This window comes from Cuculus canorus, chromosome 25 (assembly GCF_017976375.1).
Source record: "Cuculus canorus isolate bCucCan1 chromosome 25, bCucCan1.pri, whole genome shotgun sequence".
Classification (NCBI taxonomy): Eukaryota; Metazoa; Chordata; class Aves; order Cuculiformes; family Cuculidae; genus Cuculus; species Cuculus canorus.
Genome location: NC_071425.1, coordinates 2,941,064 through 2,967,852, shown reverse-complemented (window position 1 = coordinate 2,967,852; position 26,789 = coordinate 2,941,064). Strand labels below are relative to the sequence as shown.

The window sequence follows — 26,789 nt, the reverse complement described above, 5'->3', positions numbered from 1 at the left end:
GGAACAAACCCCAACCACCCTGGGGATGTGCAAGACAGCTGGGATGAGGCAGGGAAATATTAAGGTTTCCCAACACGTGTCCCTTCCGTGAGCTGGAGCCCCCACTCCTCCCTGTGACCCTCTTGTGTCTTCGCAGCGATGCTGTGAAACAGCAGATCCTGCTGGAGGATCCAGCTCTGCCTGGCCAGGCACCAGCCCTGGAGGGGCTGACGAAGTATTTTTAATTTGTCTGAGCTGACACGGTGTTGAGTGCTGTCTCCTCGCAGAGGAGGGACAGCTCGCTCCTACACCAGACAGCAGCTCCTCGCAGCCTGCCTTCCTCCGCCATGCACAGCAGAGATTAAATTGAACTGTCACCACCTTCGGGTGCGAGGGATGCTGCGGCGGCAAAGCTTGGCGATGGGGCTGGGGCAGCTCCCGTGCATCCTCCCACTGCTCCAAACCCCTGATTCGTTTTGGAGCCTGGCATAGATGGAGCTTTGAACACAGAGGGGGAGTGTGGATCTGCACCCTGATCTAGTGGGAGGTGTCCCTGCCCATGGCAGGGGGGTTGGAATTAGATGATCTTTAAGATCCCTTCCAACCTAATCTGTTCTATGATTCTGGGACTCCCCTTGGGAGACCCCAAATGGGCTCTGGAGCCAAGCCAGAGGGACTCCAATGCATCCCCTGAGATGCCTTGGAGAGATCCCAAATGGGTCCTAGGGACACCCCAGAGGAGACCCAGCTGCGTCCCCCGAGATGCTGTGGAGAGATCCCAAGTGGGTCCCCATGTGCCTTCAGTCCTCCCTGGGCCATGTCCCAGCGTGCCGGGGCTTTCCTGCCCTGTCCCGGGTGGGAGAAGGACGGGGGTCATCATCATTTCAGGTTGGACATCAGGAAAAAAATTTTCACGGGAAGGGTCATTGGGCACTGGAACAGCTGCCCAGGGAGGGGGTCGAGTCACCATCCCTGGAGGTGTTTAAGGGACGGGTGGATGAAGTGCTGAGGGACATGGTTTAGGGTGTTAGGAATGGTTGGACTCGATGATCCAATGGGTCCCTTCCAACCTGGTGATTCTGTGATTCTCTAGGGGAGGAGAGCGGCTGGTGCAGCCGGGCACCACAGAGTGGGCAGCAGAGCCGGTGGGCTGTGAGAGGATGGGGCCCTCTGGGATTAGCAGCTTCGGGAGCACCAGGAACTCCTCTTCCCTGCTGGAAAAGTGTGAGTCATTCCCCAGAGCCTGAGAGAATGGTTTAAAGATCTTAATGCAGAGAAGAAAAACAAAATCGTAGAATGGTTTGGGTTGGAAGGGACCTCAAAGCCCATCCAGTTCCACCCCCTGCCATGGGCAGGGACACCTCCCACTGGATCCGGTTGCTCCAAGCCCCATCCAACCTGGCCTTGAACCCCTCCAGGGATGGGGCAGCCACCACTGGACAACCTGGTCCAGGGCTTCAGAGAAGTCGTGGATGTTGTAGATGTGTTTGGACTTTGGAGGTTTAATATCTTTTGGAGCGATGTGTTTGGGCTTTCAGTCAGTTCAGCTTTTTAAAGCAGCCTTGAGGAGATGCAGCTTTCAGGCGTGGGGCTGAGGTGCTGGCAGAGAGGGGCAGGATCCGACCCTTCAGCATCCCTAGCTGTGTGTGTCAGGTTCAGTTTGGCCATCAAAGGCACAAAGGCTCAAATGGAAACTGTGGCTCACGGGGCAGCAGCCGCCCTCGTGCCATGCCGATGATAAATGTGCTCGTGCAGACGAGGCACCTGCCTGCCGGTCTCTCCAGGCACGTCACGGGGGAGAAAAATAGCAGTGATCAAACCAAGAGAGCTGCTGCTGCATAGGAGTAACTAGAAATATTTCCATTTCAATTCCTTTAGGAAGGGTGTCTGCCATCCCGCAAGGGCAAGATGCTCATCAGGGTCAGGGACATCCTGCAAACACTGCTGAAATCCACATTAAAGCTGGAGATTTCTAGCAGAAATGCTCATCTATGGAAGGGGGGAAAAAAATGCAATTAAAAGATTGTTTCACCTGAGGCATTTCAGCTGCTTCCAGCTGCAGGACCTCAGGCAGGGACGTGCCGGGCAGAGGGGACAGGCAGGTTCAGCTGTGCCCCCATGCTCATCCTGGAGTTTGTGGGGTTCATGCCAAGGGTCTCCATGTGCTCGGTGTCCCTTGGCAGGCACTGGGGGCTCTGGCAGGTCCTTGTGTGTCTGTCCCCATCCTTCTCCCATAAGGCTGCTGTGGTTTGGTGCTGACGTGGGTGAAGATGCTCTCTGGGTGCTGTGCCAGCAGCTGGTGGGGCTGGAGCTGCTCTTGGCAAGTTAACGTCCCTCTATCCTCTGCAAAGCAAAAGGACAGAACGATCGCAATCCCCAGCCTGGGGAGGCAGCTTCCATCTCCCCCAGCTGATGCCCATCTCTGTGCCCGGGGCTGGGGTGGCATCTCCTCAACCAGGGTCTGCAGAGCGCTCATCCCTTGGTGAAACACCTGTGGAGCCGCTGACCTGCCCCATCCTGCCCCATCTCCCTGGTTTTCTGGTGGTGCTCAGAGAGGAGCCCGGACCCTGCTGTGATGCCGTGTGCTGCCGCGGTTGATTTGCCCAACACGATTTTGGGCTCTTGCCTGGTGCCCGTTGCTTCTTCTCTTGAGCAGTTTTCTTTCTCCTGCCTGGCTCCCTTCAGCTCGTGCGTCTGGTGCTGGTGCAAGCAGAGGGGAGGAGGGCAGGGCAGGATTGTACCAAATCCACCTGTTTTCCAGGACTTTGCATGGGCTCCTTGGCGCTCCCTGTTGCTCTGCTCTGGGTTTGGGTGTCTCTCTGACAGTGCCGGCTGGGAGAAGCTCCCTTTGGGAGCCAAGCGTGCTTCCAGATGGAGTTCTCTGGTCCTGCCAGTGGATCCCAGGGCAGCAGGGGCTCAGCCATGGGAAACAGGGTTGGCTGCTGCCCACCCGGGACAGCCAACCTTTATAACCCTGCTCTGGCTGTTGCATCCCAGCCTTTGCGATCCTGCTTTGGATGCCGCATCCTGACCTTTGCAATCCTGTTCTGGATGCTGTCAACCATGGGATGCGACATCCTCCTGCCTGAAAGCTGATTTAAAAAAAAGCTAAGTCCTCTTTTCTCGCTTGCATTAGCACAAGAATAAATAGTGCATATTTTCACCCCTGGGAGCCTGTCTCTGGTTTCACCCAGCTCCTGTTGGAATGAACCCTGGGCTGAGGTGGCTGGGCAGGAATGTCCTGAGATCAGGAAGAGCTTTTTGCCCCAGGATATGTCGAGGAGCCTAAAGAGAAGAATTTGCTCAGACCTCCCGTGAGCGTGGAGCCAGGTACAATGCAGCCCCTAATCCAGGCACATACCATGGGGCCAGCCTCCGCGCCCGGAGCCTGTGGAGTTGGGGCTGAGCATCCTCCAGCACCCGCGCACCGTGTCTGTGTTGGGGAGGCTGGAGAATGGGGTGTTCCCATCAGTGGTTCCCATAGAACACCGGTGCTCTTTGGGATTTTAGCATCCTCAGGAAGCTTGTTTGGGGGAAGCAAAGTTGGTGTAAAATGCTACTTTTGGAAGACGATGCGGGGTCTCTAAATCTCACCTGCATTTAATGGTAAAAGAAGGTTTTTTGGTCCTGGGTGGAGCCGCTGTATGCATTATCGTGATGGCGTGGGTGCCAGGCGCAACCATCCTAATGCCATCCCCGCAGCTACGGGCCAGGAGCACAGTCAAATGGGATTTGAGTGGGAGCTCAACACAAGTCCTGCTGCAGCGTTCGCTCAGGGGCTCAGACCTGCATTTTGCAAGAGCTCAGTGCCTGCGAGCAGGGTTAGAGAGCTGCTCTGCCCACTTGTGGGGTGCTCAGGTCCTGGCTCCACCTGAAGCTGGAGCACCCATCCTGGCTGGATGCAAAGAGTTCTGCAGCTCATCCTGCTGTGCGCGCTCAGACCTCAGCCAAGGGACCCGTTGTGGGGGTCCCGGGGGGCCACAAGCCACGTACCAGACACCCATCGCCTTCACCCTCCTTGTATCTTGGGAGAAGGTGTCCTGGAAAGGGGACATGGGGACAGCATGCGCCGAGCAGAGCTCCATGTGCTCCCATTCCGGGGACTTGAGACCATCACCCAGCTATCGTATCCATGACTCCACTTTACCGCAATGCCACTGCCCACTCCATCTCCCTCATCTCTCGTCTTTTTTGCTCAATGAGGTGGTTGAGTCGCCATCCCTGGAGGGAGTTAAAAGCCGTGTAGATGTGGTGCTTAGGGACATGGTTTAGAGGTGGAGTTGGCAGAGTGGGGTTCACGGTTGGACTGGATGACCTTCAAGTCTGACTTGAACCATACTGTAATTCTGTTATCCACCACTGAGAAGAGAAGGCTCCGAGGAGACCTTATAGCGACCTTCTAACACCTGAAGGGGCTCCAGGAAAGCTGGGGAGGGGCTGTTTGTAGTGATAGGATGAGGGGCAATGGGTGTCAATTAGAGAGGGGCAGATTTAGAGTAGACAGAAGGAGGAATTTCTTCTCTATGAGTGTGGGGAGGCCCTGGCCCAGGTTGCCCAGAGCAGTGGTGGCTGCCCCATCCCCAGAGGGGTTCAAGGCCAAGGTTGGATGGGGCTTGGAGCAACCGGATCCAGTGGGAGGTGTCCCTGCCCGTGACAGGGGGATTGGAACTGGGTGATCTTTAAGATCCCTTCCAACCCAACCCATTCCATGATTCTATGATCTCAATGACCAGGCCATGGCCATTTGGCCTTCCCCATTCCTGGCCACCACTAGTGGCCACTGCCGCCGTTGGCTGCTGGGAGCATCCGCCGAGCCAGACCGTCGGCGCTGCAAGATGGCTGCTCCCATGGTTCCGTGAGCCGGGGCCGCAGCCGCAGGCTTTGTTCCCTCTCGGAGCTACGGCATCACCGGGGGGGGTCCCTGCCCCATCCCCCCTGTGCTGTGGGGCAGGGATGCGCCGCTTCTCCCTGCCTCTCGGCGAGCTTTCTTATTCTCATTTTTTTTTGGCTTTGGCAATGTTTGGCTGGATTTGATTTGGGTTTTTTTTTAATCGTTTTCATTTTTATTTTTTCCCCTATTTAAAACCCCACATCTGGGAAGTTTCCAAGCCCCCTCGCCCCAAAGCTTATGGCAGCCTTTAAATGGTACGTATGTAGGGGCAGGGTGGGCGTGCGGGGCTGGGGGTCGCGTGCTGCCCCCTCGCCCGGGTGGCCGTTAAGCGATGATACCCAGGGCTGATGCACTGGGGTGCGAGGGGCAGAGCAGCCGCGCATCCTCTTGCAAGTCAATCCTGCCCAAACTTCCCTGCAGACGGGGCTCTTGCTGGGGGGAGCAGCAGGCTGGGGGGGGGGGACAGCAGTGTCACCCCTTATCCCAAGCTGCCTTCGCTCCCCGCACGTTGCCGGGTCGCCGAGGAAGCGCTGCGCTGCTTTGCCAGCAGCAGCCGGCGAGCGATGGGCACGGCGGCAAGGAAGGGATGCAGTGCTATGGTGCTTCTGTCCATCCCAACCTCTCCCCGGCACTGTGCACCCCAGACACTAATTGCTGCTTTTTTTTCTTCCCTTCCCAATATAGCGGTTTTTGCTGCTTTGAATACTGATATAGGTGAGGGTGGGGTTGGGAGCCAATGGGATCAGTGACAGGGAAGGGATGGAGGAACTGGACCATCGCAGCGTGCCGAGCTCCCCTGCCGTGGGACTGGGGGCACTGGGGACAGGCTGGGTGTGCAAACCGTGTGCAAGGCGCCAGAGCTGTCGCTGCTGCGTAGGCACCTCGTCCCGCAGAGGGGACAAACCCTGAGCCTCGCCGGGGCACGGCAGGAGCGGCGGTGCAATCGTAGCCCTGGCAGATCCTGCATCCCTGGGGAACGTCTGAGCGGTGCTGGCAGCGGCAGAGGAAACATTCAGCAAGATTTGGACTCTCGCGTGGCAAGTCCGTCGCAGTTTCGTAGTTAATGGGCTTCTGAGGAGATGCTGCCAGCGCTCGGTGGCTGTGGTGCAGTTCTTGACCCATCCTGAGGAAGCTGTAGGAATCATTCCCTGGATGCTCTCGGCTGCACCGTGACGAGGTTTGTGACCAGACAGGACACTTGGGTCTGGGAAGCAAACCAAACCACTTTAAATAGGCTAAGAGCAAGATGCAGAGAGGATCTGCACATCCGTTGTAAGCCATAAAAGTTCTGTGCTACCTGCAGGCAGGAAGAAAACTTCCAGCTGGGCTGTATCCTGGGGTTTCCTTCTGCTTCCTTGGAAGTATTTGCTGCTGACTGTGGTTAGAGCCAAGTTTTGGACTAGCAAAGCCCTGCTCTGACCCAGACTGGCTGCTCTGGTCCTTTGTCCCTGTCCTCCAGCCCTCGCGGAGCTGGCTCGCAGCTCTTGGTTGACTGGAAGAGCCCAGAGTGAGAGGTCCCAGGGCTGGAGGCAGAAGGGTAAGGCTCTGAAGATGTACACTTGGGTGGTTAACGGGGCAAAGGGCTGCTCAGGGGGTCGCGATGATGCACCTGGGGGGCAGCAATGGGAGATACGGGCTCTGGAGTCCACACTGTGTCAGGGGTCTGCACCATGCTTGTCCCGCAAGACCCAGCTCTGCAGGGCAAGGGTGCACGGTGCTGGGCTTGGAGATGCCGGTGGCGCTTGTTCCACTGCCATCTCCTGCCTGGGGGCTGATGTTTTCCTCTTTTCCTGGCCTTTTTACCAGGTCCCTCTGTTTTTTGTGATGGAAAAGCAAAGCAGAAATGCTGCTCTTGTCCAGCGTGGCAGGAGGCTTTGGTACCTCTGCCCTCCATTGGGAGGAGGAGAGGGTCTCTGAGAAGCCAGGTGGAGCCAGAAGGGGTACCCAGAGCTGGGGGGAGACTCGGGGCTGGACCTGGGAGACCAGCAAGGCGGAGAGCAGGGGCAGGCAGCTGTTCCCAGGCAGCCTGGGGAAAGTGCAGGGGCCAAGGACCGTCACTCCTTCCTCTGCTGTTGGTAAAGGATGTTCCTCAGCGCTGGTTGCAGGGTGAAGGGAACCCAGCAGCTTCAGGGCTGGTGACTCTACTGCTGCACATCCAGCATCACCCCGGACACCCCAAGGGGAGCCCCTGCTCCGTGACATGGGGTGTTTGCAGCTCTGGGTGTTGCTCTGACACCTAAACCGTGATGGGTTCCACTTCCCCCTGTGGGCTGGGGTCACGGCTCTGGTTCTTGGGGGTTTGTTCTTTAGAAAAACCCAAAGTTCCTCATGGTTTCTCAGCATGTCACACAGACTGACAGCGCTGCCTGGCTTGCACTACTGTGAATGTCCATTTTCTTTCCTTTTTCCTTTGCATTCTGGCTCCCTGCCTTCCCCACACTGCGCTGGGTTCCTCCTTCTCCTCCTCCTCCTCCCACTACTTTTATCAAGATTCGGTTTGGTTTTTCAATCCCGTTCATGGAAGAACGCAAGGATGAGACTGAGTGGGGCTTAAGTATAGGGAGGGAGTTAAGAGGATGCTTAAATACTTCTGCTACCTGTTTTAAATACGTGTGTCGGTGCTTTGCAGCTTCAAGCTCCAGCAGATGTTGGGAAACCCTGGCTGGAGCAGGTCCTGTGCATCAACCACCCCTGGGGAGAGTGCTGGGCTGGGGCTCTGCTGCCATGAGACATGGGTTGCCTTGGGATACCCTGGGGCAGAGACAAGCAAGGGGGGAATGAAGACCCATGTGCGTGTGTGCAACCCCGACACGTGTTTCTGAGTTGGCTTCCAAGCCCTCCTCGTTCAGCTCAGGGTTGATTTGCCATCAGCAGCGGGTTCTGCTCCTGGTGGGGTTGGGTGCTTTCATTTTTAGCCATCTGGCTCGATGCTGATTCCGTGTTTTCCCGGCATCAGCTACAGCGTGGGCGTCTGGAAATGGGAAGCATGTTTGGGTGGCCCTGTGGTTACAAGGAGGACCATGTGTCTGTGCCATCCTATCGGTGACACCAGTGAGGTGCTCGGTGGGATCCCCCCGTGTGGTACCAGGGTTGTTGCACAGCCCTGCCTGTCCTGAGCCACCTCAGCTCTTCGTCAGCCACCGAGAATAAATGATGAGCACAAGCTGAGGTTTGCAGAGCCTTAATCCCTTTCCCTTGTGTCTCTTTCATCTCCAGTCGAACCAGGAGAGTTGTAATAGACCTTCTTACTAAATTAAATGTAGAGGCTGCTCCTCCAAGGCACGTTTCGGTTCAACCGTAGTGTTTGATTTTCCAGCCCCAGCAATATGGTACCTCCAGGGAAAAAGCCAGCTGGGGAAACTTCCAATTCCAATAAAAAATGTAAGCGTTATTTCAATGAGCACTGGAAGGAAGAATTTACCTGGCTGGAGTTTGACTATGAGAGGAAACTCATGTTTTGCATAGAGTGTCGGCAGGCGCTGGTGAAGAACAAGCACGGTAAAGCAGAAAATGCCTTTACTGTGGGCACGGACAACTTCCAGCGCCATGCCCTGCTACGGCACGTCACCTCCGGCGCGCACCGCCAGGCGCTGGCGGTGAACCAGGAGCAACTGGCTTTTGAGACCCATGGGCACGGCTACTCAAAGGTGCGCTCGGTCATCAAGGTGGAGGTGAACCCAGCGAAGATGGCTGTCCTCACCACTGTCTACTGGATGGCAAAGGAGGAGATCCCAGATGAGAAGTGCTCCTCCTTGCTCCACTTCCAGAAGTTCAACCTGTGCCAGGCGCTGCTGGTCTCCGAGCACAGCGAGTACTACCACCCCAGCAGCATCAGGGAGATGCAGGTGTGTATGATGGGTTGGGATGCACCTGGGTCTGAGGGTCACTTCAAGGCTGGATGGCCACCTGCTTGCAAAGCTGCCTTCACACACTGTGTTCAGCAGAATGGATTGGGTGCTCGTGCCAATACGCTGTGGCAGAGGCTTCCGTGCTTCCCAGCACCCCATTGCTTAGGGATATGATTTAGTAGCGGACAGGTGCGGTTGGACTTGATCTCAAAGGTCTTTTCCAACCTAGGGATTCTATGATTGAGCATCGCCGGTGTCGCATGTGTGAACGGGAGCCTTGAGCATGGGTTCCCATCCCACAAGCGCCAGTGAAACACAGCAAGGCAAGTGTGTGCTGTGCCTCACCAGGGCCAGAGTTGTCCTAGAAGCAGGGATCGCTGGATCCTCCCAGTGGCACGAGCCCCGGAGGGAGACCAGTGTCCCAGGGACAGGAGGCAAGGTAGGGAACTGGTGTCCCTGGCTTGCGAGGAGAGCAAGGGCTGGGACTGCTGGCTGCTCAGGAGCACCCACAGCCCCTACATCGGTGTTCCCTCATGGTCAGACCTCCATCCTTGTTTTTGGACTGGTAAAAGTGCCTCATGGGACCAGGGCACATCCATAATGTTCTTGTGGTCGCTGGCCTGGTCCATGTAACCAGGCTACTCCAGGGCATCCTCTCGTTTCACCTGGAAACCAAGCGATGCCCCTGTTCTCCAGCATTTTCAATGGAGACTGAAAGTTCCTCCACGTTGGAACATCAACGTGGCACTTTGGTGTCATTCCTTGTTTTGACCAAGCAGGAGAAAGCAATGAGCTCCATCGAGGGAGCTTTGGACTTGTGGTCACGCGTTGCTTCCAGACATGCAGGGAGACCAGGGGCATCGGCTCCCGTCTGAGCCTGCCGGGCAGCTTGGAAGAAGAACGCTCAGGGGTTCAATTAGCACAGGAGCACTGTGGGTTTTTCCTCTTTTGCCCTAAACTGGGTGATCAGAAAGATCAAGTAGCCAGAGAGTTTAGAAAGGATTTTCTTAATTTTACAAATGCTTCATGCCTGTTAAAATCAAATTAATTTTTAGTGGGCCTTGGCTCTTTGCCAGACTTTTCAGATCTCTAAAGAGCCGCGTTTTGCTGCAGACAAACTAAACCCACTAATTAGATTTCTCAGCCTGAAGTGCTACTTGCAGCGTTCACACACGCTGAGGAAGTTCTCCCTTCAAACCAAGTCCTTTGCCTGAAATGGGGAAAACCGAGTAAAGAAAGGAAAGATGTTGTGAAATTTTGCTGTTGTGCTTGGTTTATAAAGCAGGGAAGCGATGGCTGAAATTTGAACCAGGGTGGGAGGATTTGGGCATCTTATCTTGCTCCTGTCACAGGCAGGGTCTCAAGAGCCCGGGTGGTGGGGGAATGCAGCTTGGTGGTGCTCCGGCTGGGTTTGGTCCTTCTGAAGCCGTGGTGCTCCAAGCCCCAGTTGGGTTGGGTCCTTCCAAAGCTTTGGGGTTCCAAACCCACCAGCTGGGCTTGCTCCTCCTGAACCTGTGGAGCTCCAAGCCCCAGTTGGGTTGGGTCCTTCCAAAGCTTTAGGGTTCCAAGCCCACCAGCTGGGCTTGCTCCTCCTGAAGCTGTGGAGCTCCAAGCCCCAGCTGGGCTTGGTCATTCCAGAACTGCGGGGATCCAAGCCCCAGCTTTTTTGGGTCCTTCCAAAGCTGTGGAGCTCCAAGCACCAGCTAGGCTTGGTCCTTCTGAAGCTGTGGGGCTCCAGCCCCCAGCTGGGCTTGGTCCTTCTGAAGCCGTGGGGCTCGAAACCCCAGCTGTGTTTGGTCCTTCCAAAGCTGTGGAGCTCCAAGACCCCTCTGGGCTTGGTCCTTACGAAGCCATGGGGCTCCAAGCCCAAGTTCATGGCAGGAACTCCTGCACTCTCTGCAGCTTTGCTCACTGCTTGGGCTGAGCCAGGAGTTGGAGGAGACGGCCTATTAGGGAAAAAAGTGATTTCCAGCTTCTGCTTGTGCTGCTTTTTGGGTGTCGGAGCTTTGGCACTTGCTTTGCGCCGGGTGCTGTGCATCTCCTGGGTGCTTTTGAAGTTCACTTGTGTTTCTCTTTCCCTTCCTGCCTGCCCTGCGCATCCCCTTTAACCGGCTCAGGCAGCGATTGCCGAAGTCCTGCACAAGGAGGACAGGCACAGGATAAAAGCCTCGCCGTTTGTTGGGCTGGTGGTGGATGAGACAGTGGACATCCTGGAGCACCACAACCTCGCCATGTTCGCCACCACCGTCTCCCCGTGCAACGGGCAAACCTCTGCCACCTTCCTGGGGAGCTTCGAGCTGCCCGCTGGGGAGGCTTCCACGGTGGCGGGCAAGGTGGGCGAGGTGATGCGCTCCTTCGACATCCCCACCATGAAGATCACTTGGTTCAGCACTGACGGCGCCTCGTTGGCGGCCGAGCGACTGAGCGAGGTGAGGACTGTGCTGACCTCCCTCTGCCCGCTCCTCACGGAGATGCACTGCCTGTCCCACGGGAGCTCCCTGCTGCTGGCAGAGAGCGTAGTCAGCATTGAATACCTCCAGAAGTACGAGACCACCGTGGATGCTGTGTACAGGCTCTATTCCAGCTTCAGGGGGGAAAGCAGTGGCCTGCAGGAGCTACGGAGCGTCCTGGACCTCTGTGAGATAGACCTTGGGAGCCCCAGAACCATCCACTGGACTTCGATTTTCCCAGCCGTGGAAGCCATCGATTCTTCGTGGCCCGCGCTGGTGCTGCTGCTGGAGAGCGAAGCAGAGCAGTCACCTGTGGCCCATGGCCTCTGTGAAGAGCTCAAGAAGTTCCAGTTTGTGGCCTTCACCAAGATCCTCCTGGATGTCCTCCCCATCTTCCAGAAACTCAGCCACTTCTTCCAGATCGAGGACTTTGATCTCTCTGTCCTGAAACCCCTTGTCTCTGCCATGGCCACCGCTCTGCAGGCCCAGAAGAGCACCAGTGGCAAGAACCTCCAGGAGTTCCTCAATGAGACAAACGGGCACCCACAAGATGATCGGGAGGGCGAGAGCCGCCTCTACTACAAGGGCATCGAGCTGGCCAACTGCTCCAAGGTGCACCTGAAGCACTTTGAGCACTTGAAGGAGAGCTACCTGGAGAGAGTGCGGGGCAGCCTGCTGGACAGGTTCCCCAGCAGCGTCCTGAAGGCCATCAGCTCCTTCTCAACCATCTTCAACCCCAAGTGCTACCCCCAGTCTTTGGAGGACATTGGCGGCTATGGGGTCAGCGAGCTGAATTTCCTCCTGCAAGCTTACTCCCGGGTGGTGGTGAGCGAGAGGGCCCTGAGCGATTTCCCCCTCTTCAAGCGGATCGTTTTCAGCCTCAGCCAGCTCTCCTTCAAGGACCTCTGCGTCAAGCTGGTCTACAGCAACTCTGAAATGCATGAGCTCTTCCCAGACTTTGCCATCCTTGCGGCCATCGCTCTGGCTTTGCCACTGGGCTCGGTCCTTGCTGAGAAGATCAGCCGGGGCCGGGAGCTGCTGAAGCGCGGCCGGTTGTGCCGTGTGAATGACGAGGGGCTCTCCGACCTCATGAAGATCGCCATCGACGGGCCGGCCATCAATGAGTTTGACTTTGCGTTGGCCATTGAGTATTATGAAAGCATGAGGGAGTCCAGCTTCATCATGACGCAGGTGAAGTGAGCGGTGGCCGGTGAAGGCAGAGCCCTGCAGGCAGGGCGTTGTGTCTTGTGGGCAGCTCCAAGCGCCAGCTCAACGCTACCTTTCCCCATCGATGGTTACTGCTGGGGCCGCGCAGCCACTGGCGTGGATGGTGACCTGCTCTGTGCTGGGAAGATATTCATAGAATCGTTAAGGTTGGAAAATACCTCGAAGATCATCAAGTTCAGCCACCAACACAATACCAAGATGCCTACTAAACCATGTCCTGAAACGCTACATCTTCAGGTTTTTTGAACACCTCCAAGGGTGGAGATTCCACCACTTCGCTGCGCAGCCTCTTCCAATTCTTGACAACCCTTTCCATGACGAAATTTTCCCCACATCCGATCTAAACCTGGCGCAACCTGAGGCCATTTCCTCTCATCCTCTCACTAGTTACTTGGTTGAAGAGTCCGGCACCCGCCTCACTACGGCCTCCTTTTAGGTAGTTGGAGGAGCAACAAGAGGAAACAGGATCCTTCACAAGGCCATGGTGGTCCCACAACCACCCCTCCCTCCTCCCCCTAACATCCCTTTGAATTGGCCAGCATTTAAAATCTTGGGGCCACCTGAAATCCCAGATTGTGATGAGGTTTCTTTTCAAGGATTCATTATTATTTTGTTATAGGGAGATGAAAGCAAATCCTCTCTTGAGCTCAAATGTCCCCTCGCCTTTGCACAATCATCCCCAGCAGCTTTTTCTTAATACTCTGCAAGAAAAGATGTGGGTTTTGGGGTTTTTTTTCTGCTTTGGAGCCTCAAGAATGAGTGCGGAAAAGGCAGCGCATCTTTCTAGCTGGGTGGCAAACCCTGGAATGCCTGGCGGTGGCTTGTTGGTATTCCTTGCGCACAGCACAACATCTTTTTACCTGTGGCATCAAGTCATGATCCTTGCAAGAGATTTAGAGAACGGTATTGTAATCGCCGAGGAAATAGTAACTTTTAAATGCATCATTGTGTATGTATGTGTGTATATATATATAAAAATATATATATTAAAAAGGTCTATCTTAATTTTCCTAATGTTTAAAGCACAAAGATATCAAAAAGGACTTTTTTTTTTCTTTTTTTTTTGCAATGATGGAATAAATTATAAGCAGGGATTCAAAAATAATGATTAGTGAATTCCTGGTCTTTTCAAACTGGCATCGCATTCCTACATTCCCTTTGCATTCTGAGCTCTCTGCAACCAAAGGAAGAGTCTTTTAAGATCGGCTGTTGGGCAAACCTGAGTTGTTTAGCTTGTAGTTTTTCTTTTAATCGTTCCGTTTATCCCAAAGCAAGCGAAGCTGTTGGGAGCCCGTGGTGGGCAGGGGATTGGGCTCCTCTGCCGCTGGGATCCGGGCGTGCAGGGGCTGCGCTGGGCAGTTGGTGCTGTGTGAGATGTCAGGGTCTTACGTTACTGCTCTGGTTTTAACTAGGAGGGATCTTTCCTCCTTCTGTTCTGTCAGGGTGGGGTGGGAAGACCCTTCTGCCTGGTTTGGATCTGCAATAAAGCCAACGCAACAGCCTGAAGTATCACGTTGGTTTAATACTGAGCACTAGGTCTTCGCGTGGGATCCGGCTCCTCTCCTTCCCTGGGTAAGTCGATGCCGTTCTGCAGATGCAGGGTCTGTTCCTGGCAGGATTATACCCCAATGTCCGCAGCACTGATGATCCCTGGTGGTCCCATGTGGCTACATCTGGCTGGGACATGTGCTGCAGCCACATGGAAGGGCCAAGGGGACTTGGTCTTGCTGCTCAACCTCCTCTGGAGCGAGCAGCCACCGCTCGTGGTGGACGGACCTTCCCCAGCGTTGGCTTGCAGAGCTCTGGAGAGCAGCCTGGGTGGCTGGAGAGGTCACACAGCCCCGGGGGAAGTTCTCAGCCAGCACAGCTCCCTCCTGTTGCTCCAAGCAGCCGTTTGCCACCTGTCCAACCCAACAGGTACTGTGCCTCCAGACCCCTGTGTCGGATGGGTGGGTGGATGGATTGGGTGGATGGATGGATGGATGGATGGATGGATGGAGCATTTGGGGGTGCCTGGCAGTGCCTTACGGACATGCTCTGCCCTGCACCAACAGTGGAGGCAGGGAGAGCGGGATTTCTATCCTCAGGGCTGGTGGCAGATGACTGTTCACTGATGACCTGGAGTCCATATCCCCCCATTAACGGGAGTCTTACAGGAAAGCTGGGGAGGGGCTCTTGATCAGGGAGTGCAGGGACAGGACGAGGGGGGCAGTTTGAAGCTGAAAGAGGGGAGATCAAGATGAAATCTTAGGAAGAAATGTTTTGCTGTGAGGGTGGGGAGGCCCTGGCCCAGGTTGCCCAGAGCAGTGGTGGCTGCCCCATCCCTGGAGGGGTTCAAGGCCAGGTTGGATGGGGCTTGGAGCAACCGAATCCAGTGGGAGGTGTCCCTGCCCATGGCAGGGGGTGGAACTGGAGAGGCTTTGAGATCCCTTCCAACCCAAACCATTCTACAGTTCTGTGATTCTTCTCGTTGATCCATAAGGTGGAGATGCTGTTTTGATGGCAAGCGTATTTGGGTGAAGGCTGCTCGCTCACAAGCATCCCTCGGCTGGGGTTTGTTGTTCTCAGCGTGACCTTGTCCTGCGAGCCGGGCTTTGCTGCGGGCTGCTTGCTGTACAACCCGTGTGCGCAGAGGAGGCGGCTGTGCCTGTTGAAAACTGGAAATAGGAGGATTTAGCCAGGACAGTGCTCACAACACACACCATCCTTGTGTTCTTGGGGAGGCTGGGAACCGGTGTCAGCACCGGAGCACATTGCACGGAGCAGCCCTGCAGCCCCTTGGGGGATCGGCCCTTTCTTTCCGCTGGACATGAGTGGAATGGAAGGGCTATGCTTGGCCAGGGCTGGTCCTGCTGTAGGGACTGCGTGGAGCAAACCCACCGTGCCTGGGCAGCCACAGCATCCCTGTCTCCAGGGCCGGCAGATCTGCTGCTCTGTGCTCTGGGTTGGGTTTGCTGTGTCTGGTTGCTTTGGGAGCGCAAGACAGGGCGATCTGCTAATTACTGATGTCCCTAAAGCCAGAACTGGAGGCACTGGAGGTGCTCTGGACCCTGAGTAGCGCTGAGCCCCCTCCGGTGCTGCGATCGTGGTTTAGTGTCATGACCGGGTGTTACTGCTCTTCTTCTGCCAGCGGCCTTTGCTATCAGGGAACGCACACACGTGTTTCCCAGAGAGCCTCCTGGAAATAGCTGGAGTGAATTCAACTGATGCTTGGCCAGAGACAAAAGCTTGAAAGCCCTGGGTAAGGAATTTGAGACACCACCAAAATTTACTGAGGGCACCTACCAAACGGGAGGGAGCCAGCCTGCTTCTGTGTGAATAAACAGCTCCGTCTCCATCTGTCCTGGACAGACTCGGTGCCAGATGCTCTTACGAAGCAGCCGGCGTCTGTGGAGATGGGTCCTTGGCAGATTCTCGTGTCGGTATGAAAACCCACAGCGTTGTCCCTGCCGCTTTCAAAGATGTTTCTTCGAGGTTCACATATGTTTGAGCACAACAGTTTCTCCCTGAGCTGCGTCGCCAGGGAGAAAACCCGCTGCAGGCGTCTGTGTGAGAGTGGAGTGAGAAGGTGGGAGGCACGGTTCTGGGTGGCCTTGGTTAAAGGAAGGACTCATACACGTCTTTATATGCTAAGGGAGCCCTCAGGTGTGTGTCTGTGGGACAGGAGCTGGGCTGAGCACCCCGATCCAGCGGGAGGTGGCTGGTGGCTGGAACTGGATGGGCTTTGAGGTCCCTTCCAACCCAAACCATTCCATGATTCTGTGATTCTTCCAACTGATTCATAAAGCTGAACTGATAAATCCAGGCTTAGCCCCAGGCAGGGGGCCACCACAGCAGTGATGGTTTGACATCTTTGGGTCGCGTCTGGATGCTCAGCTAAGAACAGCCGTGCCCCCTCCCTGCAGAGCTGGGGGGTGAGGGGACCTGCTCAGGCTGCAGGGAGGTGATTCTGCCCCTCTGTTCCTCTCTTGTGAGACCCCATCTGGAATACTGTGTCCAGTTCTGGAATCCTTAACATAAGAAGGAGATGGAGTGGTTAGAATGGGTCCAGAGGAGGCTACAAAGATGATCCGAGGGCTGGAGCACCTCCCGTACAAGGACAGGCTGAGAGAGTTGGGGTTGTTCACCCTGGAGAAGGTTCTGAGCAGACCTTATAATGATCTTCCAATACCTGAAAGGGCTACAAGAAAGCTGGAGAAGGACTGTTTACAAAGGTTTGTAGGGATAGGATGAGGGGCAATGGGTATAAACAGGAGAGGGGCAGATTTAGACTGGACAGAAGGAGGAGTGTCTTCATGATGATGGTGGTGAAGCCCTGGCCCAGGTTGCTCAGGGAAGCTGTGGCTGCCCCATCCCTGGAGGGGTTCAAGGCCAGGTTGGATGGGCCTTGGGCAGCCTGAGCCAGTGGGAGGTGTCCCTGCCCATGGCGGGGGTTGGAACTGAATAATCTGTAATGTCCCTTCCAACCCAAATGATTCTATGATTGCTCCGGGATTCATTCAGTGGCAGGGGAAGGTGCAGCACCCCGACTCTGGTGGAGTGGCATTTGGGGTTTGGGATGGGCTCGAGTGTGAGCTCAGCAGTGCCAACCTGAGAGCCAGGCTGGGGCGCAGGGTTCCCGCGCTGCCCTTCCTCACACTGACCCTTCCACACGCTTCCCAGAGCCCCCAGCGTATCCCGTGCTGGTGGAACGCACAGGGCTGACACCGCAGGGCCAGAACGGCCGTGTTTGCTGCAGAAGTGGCGGCTCCTCTGCCAGGGTTGGCGGAGAGACAAAGACAGCCTGTGGTGGGGGACGACCCCACTCTTGAGCTGCAGACCCAGCACCCAGAGGTGCCATTCGCCAGCAAAGCCCACCCTGCCGGTGGCCGTGCCCATCACCTCGGCTAAGGTCATGTCATTCTAGACAGACCTGGGGGCTTGCCACTCTCCCCACGGCAAATCCCCTTAATTGAGTGTCTAATTAATACCTAAAAATACAGCCTGCAGCTGCTGCCGGAATCTGCCCTGCAGCAAAGGTAAGGCAGGAGCCATCGTGGCACAGCCCCATAACCTTGGGAAGGTGCTCCAAGAGCATCCTGCGGGTGCTTGGTGCCCTGGGAGGGTGCTGGGGTGTACAGGGTGGCAAGCTCCAAGCTGGGGAGCTCTGTTGGTTCCAGGGCTGTGGTTCTGCTGTTTGTCTGCTCTCTCCTTGCGTGTGATGCTTCTGCTTTGTGATCATCTGAGGTTCAGGCAAGCTGACGGTGCCTTTGTCCTCATGGTTGTACCTTCCACACTGAGCACTGGATTTCCTCCTTTTGCACATAGCTGCTCCTCACAGGGTGCTTGGATGATGATGATGATGCTGTTGGAGGCTTCCAGCTCTTTTCCTCCTCCTGGGGCTCTTGTCTTCTTCAGCGGCAAATCTCTGAGGGAACGGTCCTGCCTCCTCCACGGGGTCACATCTCAGTTGGGTTTCTGAGAGCTCTCCCGTCTCGACTGGTTTTACTGCAGATCCAGTGGGTTTAATCCATAAATTTGGTCTCAAGGATGTGCCAAAATGGCTCAGAGTATCTTGTCCTTACCTCTTTACCCAAAGGTAGATTTTATATATGTATATATATATTTCAGCACAGGAAGGACATGAATCTGTTGGAGCGAGTCCAGAGGAGGCCACAAAGATGATCCAAGGGCTGGAGCACATCCCGTATGAGGACAGGCTGAGAGAGTTGGGGTTGTTCAGCCTGGAGAAGAGAAGGCTCTGGGGAGACCTTAGAGCAGCTTCCAGTCCTGGAAGGGGCTTCAGGAAAGCTGAAGAGGGGGTCTGGATCAGGGAGTGCAGGGATAGGATGAGGGGAACGGTTTTCGGCTGAAAGAGGGGAGATTGAGATGAGATCTTAGGAAGAAATGTTTTCCTGTGAGGGTGGGGAGGCCCTGGCCCAGGTTGCCCAGAGCAGTGGTGGCTGCCCCATCCCTGGAGGGGTTCCAGGCCAGGTTGGATGGGGCTTGGAGCAACCGGATCCAGTGGGAGGTGTCCCTGCCCATGGCAGAGGTGGGACTGGATGGGCTTTGAGGTCCCCTCCAACGCAACCCATTCGATGACTCTATGTGTATATATTTAATGCCAGCGCAGTTGGCGCAAACCTTACTGACTGAGGCAGTGGCAACCCTTGCAATCCAGCCCCAAATGCCTTTGTTGCGACTGCTGCTCTCGCTCGGGGTCGTGGCTGTGTGTGTGTGGGCTGGATGGTCCCCAGCGGCCGTCTCCCCAGGCGCTGACCCTGCCATCTCCGATGATTTGATGCAGAAATACTCTTTCACGCCTCAGAAGGTTAATTATGCATCGCTCACCCATTTCTGCTTGATTTTGCTCCCTCTCCGGTCGCTGTTGCTAGCATGTTATTTATTTATTTTTAAGCGGTTTCCCAGATTTCCCTTCTGGGCGACTCTGGAATTAACTCAATCAATGCACGCCTGATGAAGCAAACTGTAATTTCTCCCCGGAGTCAGGCCTGACTCAGGGATGGCTCCGTTGCCGCTGAAGAGCCGCCCGTGTGCGCTCTCCCAGAAAGAGGTCGTTGTTGCCCGCAGGGCTGGCGCGGCGAGCGCTCGCTGCTCAAATTCAGCAAATCTTTCAAATTTAGAATTTCAGATTGGTATCTGGGCTCCTTCCTTCGCCAGCCTGGTTGCTGGCGGAGGAGGCTCGGGTGTCAAGCAAGGAAAAGCAAAGCACTGCAGGAGAGTAGCGCTGCCGGAGAGCGGTTCTCATCCTGCACGGCCGGGGTCGGGAGGCTGGAGAACGGCTGAGACCTCGGGTGGTTACGGCTCCCGGTCAGGGGGCATCCAAGCCCGCGGGCACTGCCCACCTCTGTCCCCACATGAAGGGCCTGCTGTCCTCACATCGGGGCGCGCGGTGGGCTGGAGTGATGCTGGATCACCGTTGAGGTGAAAACCAACCCAGAAATCAAAAAAAACCCAAGGGAATATTGGCCTCGTCCTTGTTCCAGGTGGAGAGAGGGGACTCTTGATCAGGGAGGGCAGGGAGAGGATGAGAGGGAACGGTTTGAAGCTGAGAGAGGGGAGATTGAGATGAGATCTTAGGAAGAAATGTTCTGCTGTGAGGGTGGGGAGGCCCTGGCCCAGGTTGCCCAGAGCAGTGGTGGTGCCCCATACCTGGAGGGGTTCCAGGCCAGGTTGGATGGGGCTTGGAGCAACCGGATCCAGTGGGAGATGTCCCTGCCCATGGAAGAGAGTGGGACTGGATGATCTTTAAGGTCCCTTCCAACCCAAACCATTCCATGATTCTATGACAGGGCTCCCAAGGTGACCCAGAGGAGGAGGGAGAAGGTGTGAAGCCATACGAGACGTGAACAGGCTTTTTTGGCTCACAGCATTTTGAAACCTTTTCTTATCGATTGTATTTTATTCATTCAGTTGTTTGTTTGCACTCTTCCTCCCTTCTCGCTCTCAGAGCTGGGAGGGTGTGCCGGAGCCCAACCCGAGCCCTGCACAGGTCAGAGGATTCTTTCCCGGTGGAGAGATGGATGAGTCCAAGTGGAACTCTGCTGGGCAAAGGACAGGGTCGAGGAGCAGGCTGGGGGCAGCCCCCCTCTGTCTGGCCTTCCTCCTTCCCAGGGGTGTTTTCTTTTTAAACAGAAAATTATTAATAACTCCAGGCTATTTTTAAGTCACGCACCGGAGCTCGCGGTTGGTTTGCAGGGGATGATTCAGCAGCTCCTGTGCAAGGAGTGGATGAGGTGGGATGGGGAGAACCCATCCTTAGCGCTTTCCACCCAAAATTCCATGAAAAGGCTGAGCTGGGGGCTGCCCAGGTGGGTTTGGATGGTCCTGGGGGCACCTAAAACTCAACACCTTTGCAAAGCCGTAGTGGGGGCTGCTCAGCCCTCTGCCCCCCAACCCCACGGGAAGGGCCGGGGCGCTCCTGTGCCTGCTGCCGGCAGCCAAAACAGCCCCAGGAAGGAGAAGACCTGGTGGTTCCAGCATGGGAGAACCCAGGGAAAGGGCTGTTTCTCCAGGAGAGGTTTTGACACCTTTCAGATGGTTCAAACCAAACTTTTGGGTGATGGTTGCGTTCGGCATGAACTGGGATGCTCGTTTTGAGCCCGAAAGGCAGAAAGGGGACGAGGACCACCCTGGGCTGGGACCTCTTCCCAAAAAGCCCATGGCAGATGGCCCCATGTGCTGTTTTCTCATGTCCATGTCCCTGTGTGACATGTTCCCATGTGCCACGTCCATGTCCTTGCGTGCCGTGTTCCCATGTCCGTGTCCCCACACTGCGAGCAGGGCCCTCCTACGCTAACATTGCTCTTTCCCCTTTGCCTTTCCAGGTCCCTCTGGACACAGCAGCCCCCTCTTAGCGTCGTTGCCTATCCCTGGCCGTCCCCTTCATCCCCCCTTGGACATCAAGCACTTTCTGACCTTCAGGCTCAACGGGACGTCACCACTCAACCTCTTCCCCAACTTCAACACGGTGAGTCCCTGGTGGTGGGTGGGCATCGGCTGCCGGATGCCTCATCCTTCTCAGCAGTTCCGTCCCCTAAAGGCTCCTTTTCTACACAGCACCACTCCTCAAACCCCACAGGACCATTTCTGGTTTAATTACCAAGGTCTTTGGCTGTTGGGTGCACTGCCTTTAGCTCAGAGCAGTTCCCAGTCCTCACCTTCATAAACCAGAATTAAAAAGGTGGTTTATTTTAATCCGGATCAATTGGACTTTGCTCCTGGAATCAATAGTAATATAGTAGCTCTGGAGAGGGGTTCATGAGTTGAAAAGCAAATAAAGAAAAGGAAAGAAAGAGAGAGAAGTTACGTAAAGACAGAAAGAGTGTGGCTGGTGCTGCATGGTCTCGTGTAGGTGCCGTGTGGATCACCTGGTTGAGCTCAAGGACTCCAACCTTGAACCACCAAGCCAAGAACTTGGGTTATACAAATAACGCGTCTCTCTAAAGATGTTAAACATCTAAATTGACATGGATGCAGCTAAAGACATCCCTGATAGAGTCTCAGGTGGGAAGTGTTGGTTTGCTCCCTCCGGGCTGGTTTCCCACGTTGGGTTCTCCGTCCCCCGGAGTACCTCTCTGTTCCTCCTGCTGATAGGAGGGATGGGAGCTGCTCCAGGAGCCCCTCGCTCCAGGGTCCCTGCCCTGCTGTTTCAGCTGTCTGGATTTGCCCTGGCTTGTGGCATCGCTGGGGAGCGGAGGGGAGCAGGACCCACAATACTCCCCTCGCAGACACAGAGCAGGTGTTTCTGGATATGGTAAATGCCCATTTTTATACCTTCATGAGCCTGGAAAGGGGACTTTCCTGAACGCCCTCCCCACTCATTTGCTGGCCTTTTGTAAGTGGCTTTGAGATTAAACGTGCTCAGAAGGTGCAAATTATCGCCCAGATCTTCAAAGAGGGCTGTAGACGTTAAGTACGGGGATTCCTGTTGCTGTTGAATGGGATTCAGCTTTAACTCCTTTAAGCTCTTTTGAAATCCCAGCTCTAGCCTGTCTCTCCCTCGTGCTAACAAGCAGAAACAGAGGAGAGGAGGATTTTTTGATGTCATTAATGTTGCTGCTCTTTGTCTGGGCTCCTTTTTTTAGTCGCTGGTGTCAATGGCTAAGTTGAACCAGCCCCTGGTATTTGTTCTGCTTGGCTCCCGCCTGCCACTGCCTCGGCACGTGCTCTCCAGAGTTGTGTGGCTTTAAAAAGTAAGTAGTAATTTGGAATATGAATCTCTTGCACTTGCTGGAGCCACACAGACCCATCGTGTCGCTACTGAGGTTAGTGGGATCTCCTCTGCCCTGGAGGATGTTGGGTGTGAGAATGGAGATCGTGGAATGGTTTGGGTTGGAAAAGAACTTAAAGATCCATCCAGTTCCAACCCTACTGTGAGAATGGAGATTGTGGAATGGTTGGGGTTGGAAAAGAACTTAAAGATCCATCCAGTTCCAACCCTACTGCCATGGGCACAAACACAGAGATGCTTGGGGAGGCTGTCCTGGCTGCAAGAGCACCTTGAATTAATTGCTCTGAGTTCAGACCCAAGTCTGATGTGTGATGTTAGCTTGAGCGAAGACCGGTCTGATCATCCAGAGCTGCCCTTTTGGGATGCATTTGTGCTGAAGAGGCAGCTGAGGCTGAGGGCACGAGGGTTTTGCAGGGAGCTGGAGGTGAGTCCCCGTCCTCATGGGATGCAGGGCTCGAGCATCACTGCACCCCAGAGCTGGGCTGGCAGCTCCTCGTTTCTCTGCCCACATAATGGTGAGGTTGGATCAGAGACTCCACCTGCAGCTCCTCATTTTGCTGCCCCAGTAACAGTGAGGTTGGGTCAGCGACTCCGCCTGGCAGCCGAGCCTCGGGGTTAATTTGGGAGTGGTGGAAGGGAGTCAGTCAGGTTGTTTTACTTTTTGAGAGAGCTGCTCTATCCGAGTTGCTCTAAGAAGAAATCGGAGGGATTGCCTTTGCTTACCCGTCGCTGGTGATGCTGTGCAGGATCCAGCGTTGCCCTACAAAGCGGGAGCTGTTTGCAACTGCTTAGCAGAACACTTTGCACTTTGAGCAGGTCACAAGGCTCTCATGAACCCAGCAGATGTTTTACTCTGGAGCCAGGGAAACCTTTCCAAGCTGAGCTCTCCTGCTGCTTAAAGCAACAACAGCAGGGAAAATAACTCTTAATGCAAGACAGAAGGTGCATTTCATGCTGGAAAGGCCCTTTCCAGCTCTTGGGATGTTGCAAATCCCCAGGACCCAGCCAGCACCTTGCAAATCCACGGCAGGAGATGCGATCCGAACTGATGCTGCGTCCCTGTGAATTCCCGTTTCTGACCTCGGGAGCTCAGTGCAGGGAGCTCTATTTATATCTGTAGGAACATCCAGGGATAAATAAAGTAATGTGAGTCAATAAGAATTGACTATAAAGCTGAGATCTTTATTCTCCAAGTGTGCGCTGCCCAAAGCCTTCGTCTGCTGTCGGGTCAGTTCTGCTGGAAACTGCCACGGAGAGCTACGGCGCAGCCGACTGCGGTGCCGGTAGGTACCGTGGCGGCACAGCCCCTCTTCAGCCCTGCGGAGAGCAGGGGGGGCTTTTTCCTATCTGATGTAGCAGTGAGTGCGTAGGTTAGGGGAGAAGTTGCTGGTGTGGTTGTGTTTTCATTTGGAGAGGAGCACAAGGGCTTTTGGGTGGCATCCAAGCTTCAGTGTGCTGGGAGCTGCCAGCAAAGCACCCCGCGCTCACCAAGCGTGCTCGATGGAGCAAAGAGCATCGCTCCATGGGCAGGAAGGCTTCCACGGCGCTGGGTGCCCTTTTCAGAATGCAGGGCTTGCGTTTCTTTGGGATAGCAGGATCGAAGGTGGATCCCAGCTGCACCAGCTCTGGCCACGATGCAGGGGATGAGGTGAGGAGGCAGTTTTGGGGTGAGCTGGCAGTTCCTCTGCCTGCCCAGGGTGATGGCAGGCAGCGTGGGAGCTCTGATGGACACAGCTCCTTGCCGTGCCACCAGGCTGAGGAACGGCGGCTTGGGGAAAGCGTGGGGGTGTAAAGGCTCAGGTTGGTGCCATCACCTTCTGCCCTGGGAAGATGAGGGGACCCTTTGCTGGGGCTGCTCGGTGCTACCGCCCTGAAGTCCCACCCTGCTCCTGCCGTGGTGCTTGAAGGGCGGATGAGCCTGTCGAAGCCGACACGGCTTGGTGAGAGCTGCCAGCCAGGCTTTGGCAGCTCCTGCTGCTGCTGCCAAGGTTGGATCTATTTTTCTTTCCTTTGCATGGAAATGTTGGGTGTCTCGCTTGAAAACAAGAGCCAGCCCCACTTCTGCCCGCAGCCTGGCAGCGCAGGGATGCTGCCTGCAGCACGTTGCGATGTTTGTCATCAAGAGTGGAGCAGCATCTTTGCCATCTGTACCTTCCTCCGGGTCTCCGCCGGACCCCAAATGCCTCTTCATTTGTATGCCAGATAAGTGAGTAAAATTTCTTAGCAAACAGGCACTTCATTAATCACCTGCTTTTACCATTCTGCTCACTCCTGGAGAGGAATTTGGGGTCTTGATAATGGCTCTGTTGTCCAGGCATGTGCCTCGAAGACTGATGCACCTGTCTCGGCAACGAAATAGCTTTGCAGAGAAATATGATCGCCTGAAAACCCAAGGCTCTACTGACAGCAGGACTCAGATAAGATAATCTTCCTATGCCACAGGGTAGGGGAACAATACTTGCATTATAGATTATAGCCACGCTCAAACAAAGAGGTTATTCTTATCCCCCCCCCGCCACTTAATAAATGCATTTTGTTTGAAACAATTATGGCTTTTCGAACAAGTTTGCTGCCCGAGTTGAGGAATGACGCCGAGCCCTGGGGAGAGACAGAAGCGCCAGGGGTTGTCATCAGCCTGCACGCATCTGCCCGGCCGCTCGCCGTGGATGGGCTCCGTGGAAAGACACGGCTCATGGCAGGCAACCAGAGTTCTTCTGTCTCCGGACACGCATCCAGCGAGATACTAGGAGCTGTGCAAGCTGTCAGCCTTGTAGTTTGAGGGGAGGAAGCAGAGCGCGATCCAGAGCAACAGTGGCACAGCTCAGAGTGGCTTCGCGCAGGGCGAGCTGTGCCCGTGGCCGCGGGCACCGCCGTCCCTCCTGCCCCGGCGCCCGGGGGGCTGTGCAGCATCTCATGGACAAGCAGCAAGGACACGTGGCTCTGCTCGTGCCTTCGGCTTTGCACACAGATATTTCAGCTCCCTGGTGGAGAGCATGTGGAGGATTAGTGGCCGTTTGCTCACTTTGATCATTTCTGCCCCTCGGTTTGGTGGTTTCTGCTCCTGGGAAGGCTCTCAGAAAGCCGCTCTGGCATTGGGAGGATGAGGGCAGCGGCTCAAACAAACTGATGATTTGCCACCCGGGGACATTGGTGTCTGCGATGGGGGGAGAGGGCTCGGGGAGGTCGCAGAGGAGCACGATGAGGATGGGGTCTGCAGGTTGCACCGCCGCAGCATCCTCATCTCTGCCAGACCGCGCTGGGTTTCTTCAGGGATGGTTTAGAAAGGACAAGGACAGGGCTTGACACAGCGCACGTTACCCCATGCCAGGAGTGCCTTCAAGGCCGGTGCAGCTCCACTGCTGGCGCTTGCAGCAGCTCCTGGGGGAGCACCGCGGGTCCGGGAATGGCCAAGCTTTGGTACCGTGCCGGAGCGGCCGTCGCTGCGTGGCACCCAGCCACCCTCTGCCTTCCCTCTCCTTCCAGATGGACCCAGTGCAGAAGGCGGTGATCAGCCACACCTTCGGCGTGCCCACCCCCCTGAAGAAGAAGCAGTTCATCTCCTGCAACATCTGCCACCTGCGTTTCAACTCCGCGGTAAGCCGGGATGGGGCTGGGTGGGAGAGCATGAGCATCCCATGATGGCACCCACCACACAGGCGACAGCTCCTCAGAGCTCTGCTTTCCCTCACTTTGCAGCTGCCCTGACCGATGTTTCCACCAACATCTCGTTGCCCATAGGCACGGATGCTCCCAGAGGTGCCGTGTCCTCTGTTTGCCGCGCTGGCTCTTTCTCTTCCTCACCATTTCCCTGCAGCCTTTGTCTCAGTGTTTGGATTAAGCTGCTTTATCGGCTCGTGCAATTCATATCTGGTCCTTAGGAGCTGAATATAATCTTCCCTGTGTTGGCTTCCCAGAGCTCTGGTGCGGCGGGTGAGAGGTTTTTTTTCCAGCTTTTTTATCAACCGCCTTGTAGAGAGGAGGAAAGGAGCAGTCACTGATCCCTGCGGTAACCAACTCCACGCAGCTGATCTTCCGTGGGGAAAAGTGATGGAAAGGTTTGAAAGGGAATTCTCACTCAAAGCTGGGAGAAGAGAGACAGGGGTTTGCAGGCAGCGGGGCTGGAAGAGGAGTGGAGCAGCAAGAGATTCCTAGCACAGGCAGCAGCTCGGAGCCCATCGCCTGGGCTGGCACCGCTGGCACTGGCACGAGTCCGTCTGCTCCCCTGGGCTGCTGCTGCGTGGTGTGCAGGGCAGAGATGGACGCAGAAGCCTCCTGGGCTCAGTCCAGCCTGGGCATGGGCATTAAAATCGTAGAAACATAGAATTGTTTGGTTGGAAAGACCTTTGAGTCCAACCAGCCCTGTCCACACCCCTGAGCACTCCATCTGCTCGTCTTTTAAACCCCTCCAGGGATGGGGACTCCACCACCTCCCTGGGCAGCCTCTGCCAGGGCCTGAGAACCCTTTCCAGGAAGAAATTTTTCCTAATATCCAATCTAAACCTCCCCTGGCACAACTTGAGGCCGTTTCCTCTCATCCTATCGCTTGGTACTTGGGAGAAGAGCCCAGCACCCATCTCCCCACATCTTCCTTTCAGGGAGCAGTGGAGGGCGATGAGGTCTCCCCTCAGCCTCCTCTTCTCCAGACCAAACAGCCCCAGGTC

At 55.5% G+C, this 26,789-nt stretch overlaps 2 protein-coding genes across 8 annotated transcripts in view; both read left to right on the top strand.

Moving 5' to 3' along the window:
- Positions 1-26,789, top strand: part of ZNF385C (zinc finger protein 385C) — a 91,658-nt gene that overhangs the window by 54,590 nt on the left and 10,279 nt on the right. The window contains exons 3-4 of the mRNA XM_054088019.1: positions 20,723-20,865; positions 25,612-25,722. Coding sequence (XP_053943994.1) covers positions 20,723-20,865; positions 25,612-25,722 — 254 coding nt within the window. The remainder of the gene's footprint in view (positions 1-20,722; positions 20,866-25,611; positions 25,723-26,789) is intronic.
- On the top strand, positions 4,799-13,454 carry C25H17orf113 (chromosome 25 C17orf113 homolog). Of its 7 annotated transcripts, none has more exons than XM_054088356.1 (3): positions 4,799-5,124; positions 8,187-8,715; positions 10,836-13,454. In XM_054088356.1, the coding sequence occupies exons 1-3, from the start codon at positions 5,108-5,110 to the stop codon at positions 12,366-12,368; spliced, it is 2,079 nt and encodes a 692-aa protein (XP_053944331.1). In that variant the 5' UTR covers positions 4,799-5,107; the 3' UTR covers positions 12,369-13,454. The 7 variants fall into 7 exon arrangements, with proteins under 7 accessions (XP_053944331.1, XP_053944337.1, XP_053944333.1 ...); XM_054088362.1 differs by having other exon boundaries at positions 8,087-8,715; XM_054088358.1 differs by having other exon boundaries at positions 5,748-8,715.

Excerpts from the sequence above, each read along its gene's own strand:
- C25H17orf113 (XM_054088356.1), top strand. Across the intron at positions 8,716-10,835 it reads GCAGCATCAGGGAGATGCAG|GCAGCGATTGCCGAAGTCCT; the intron begins GTGTGTATGATG and ends TAACCGGCTCAG.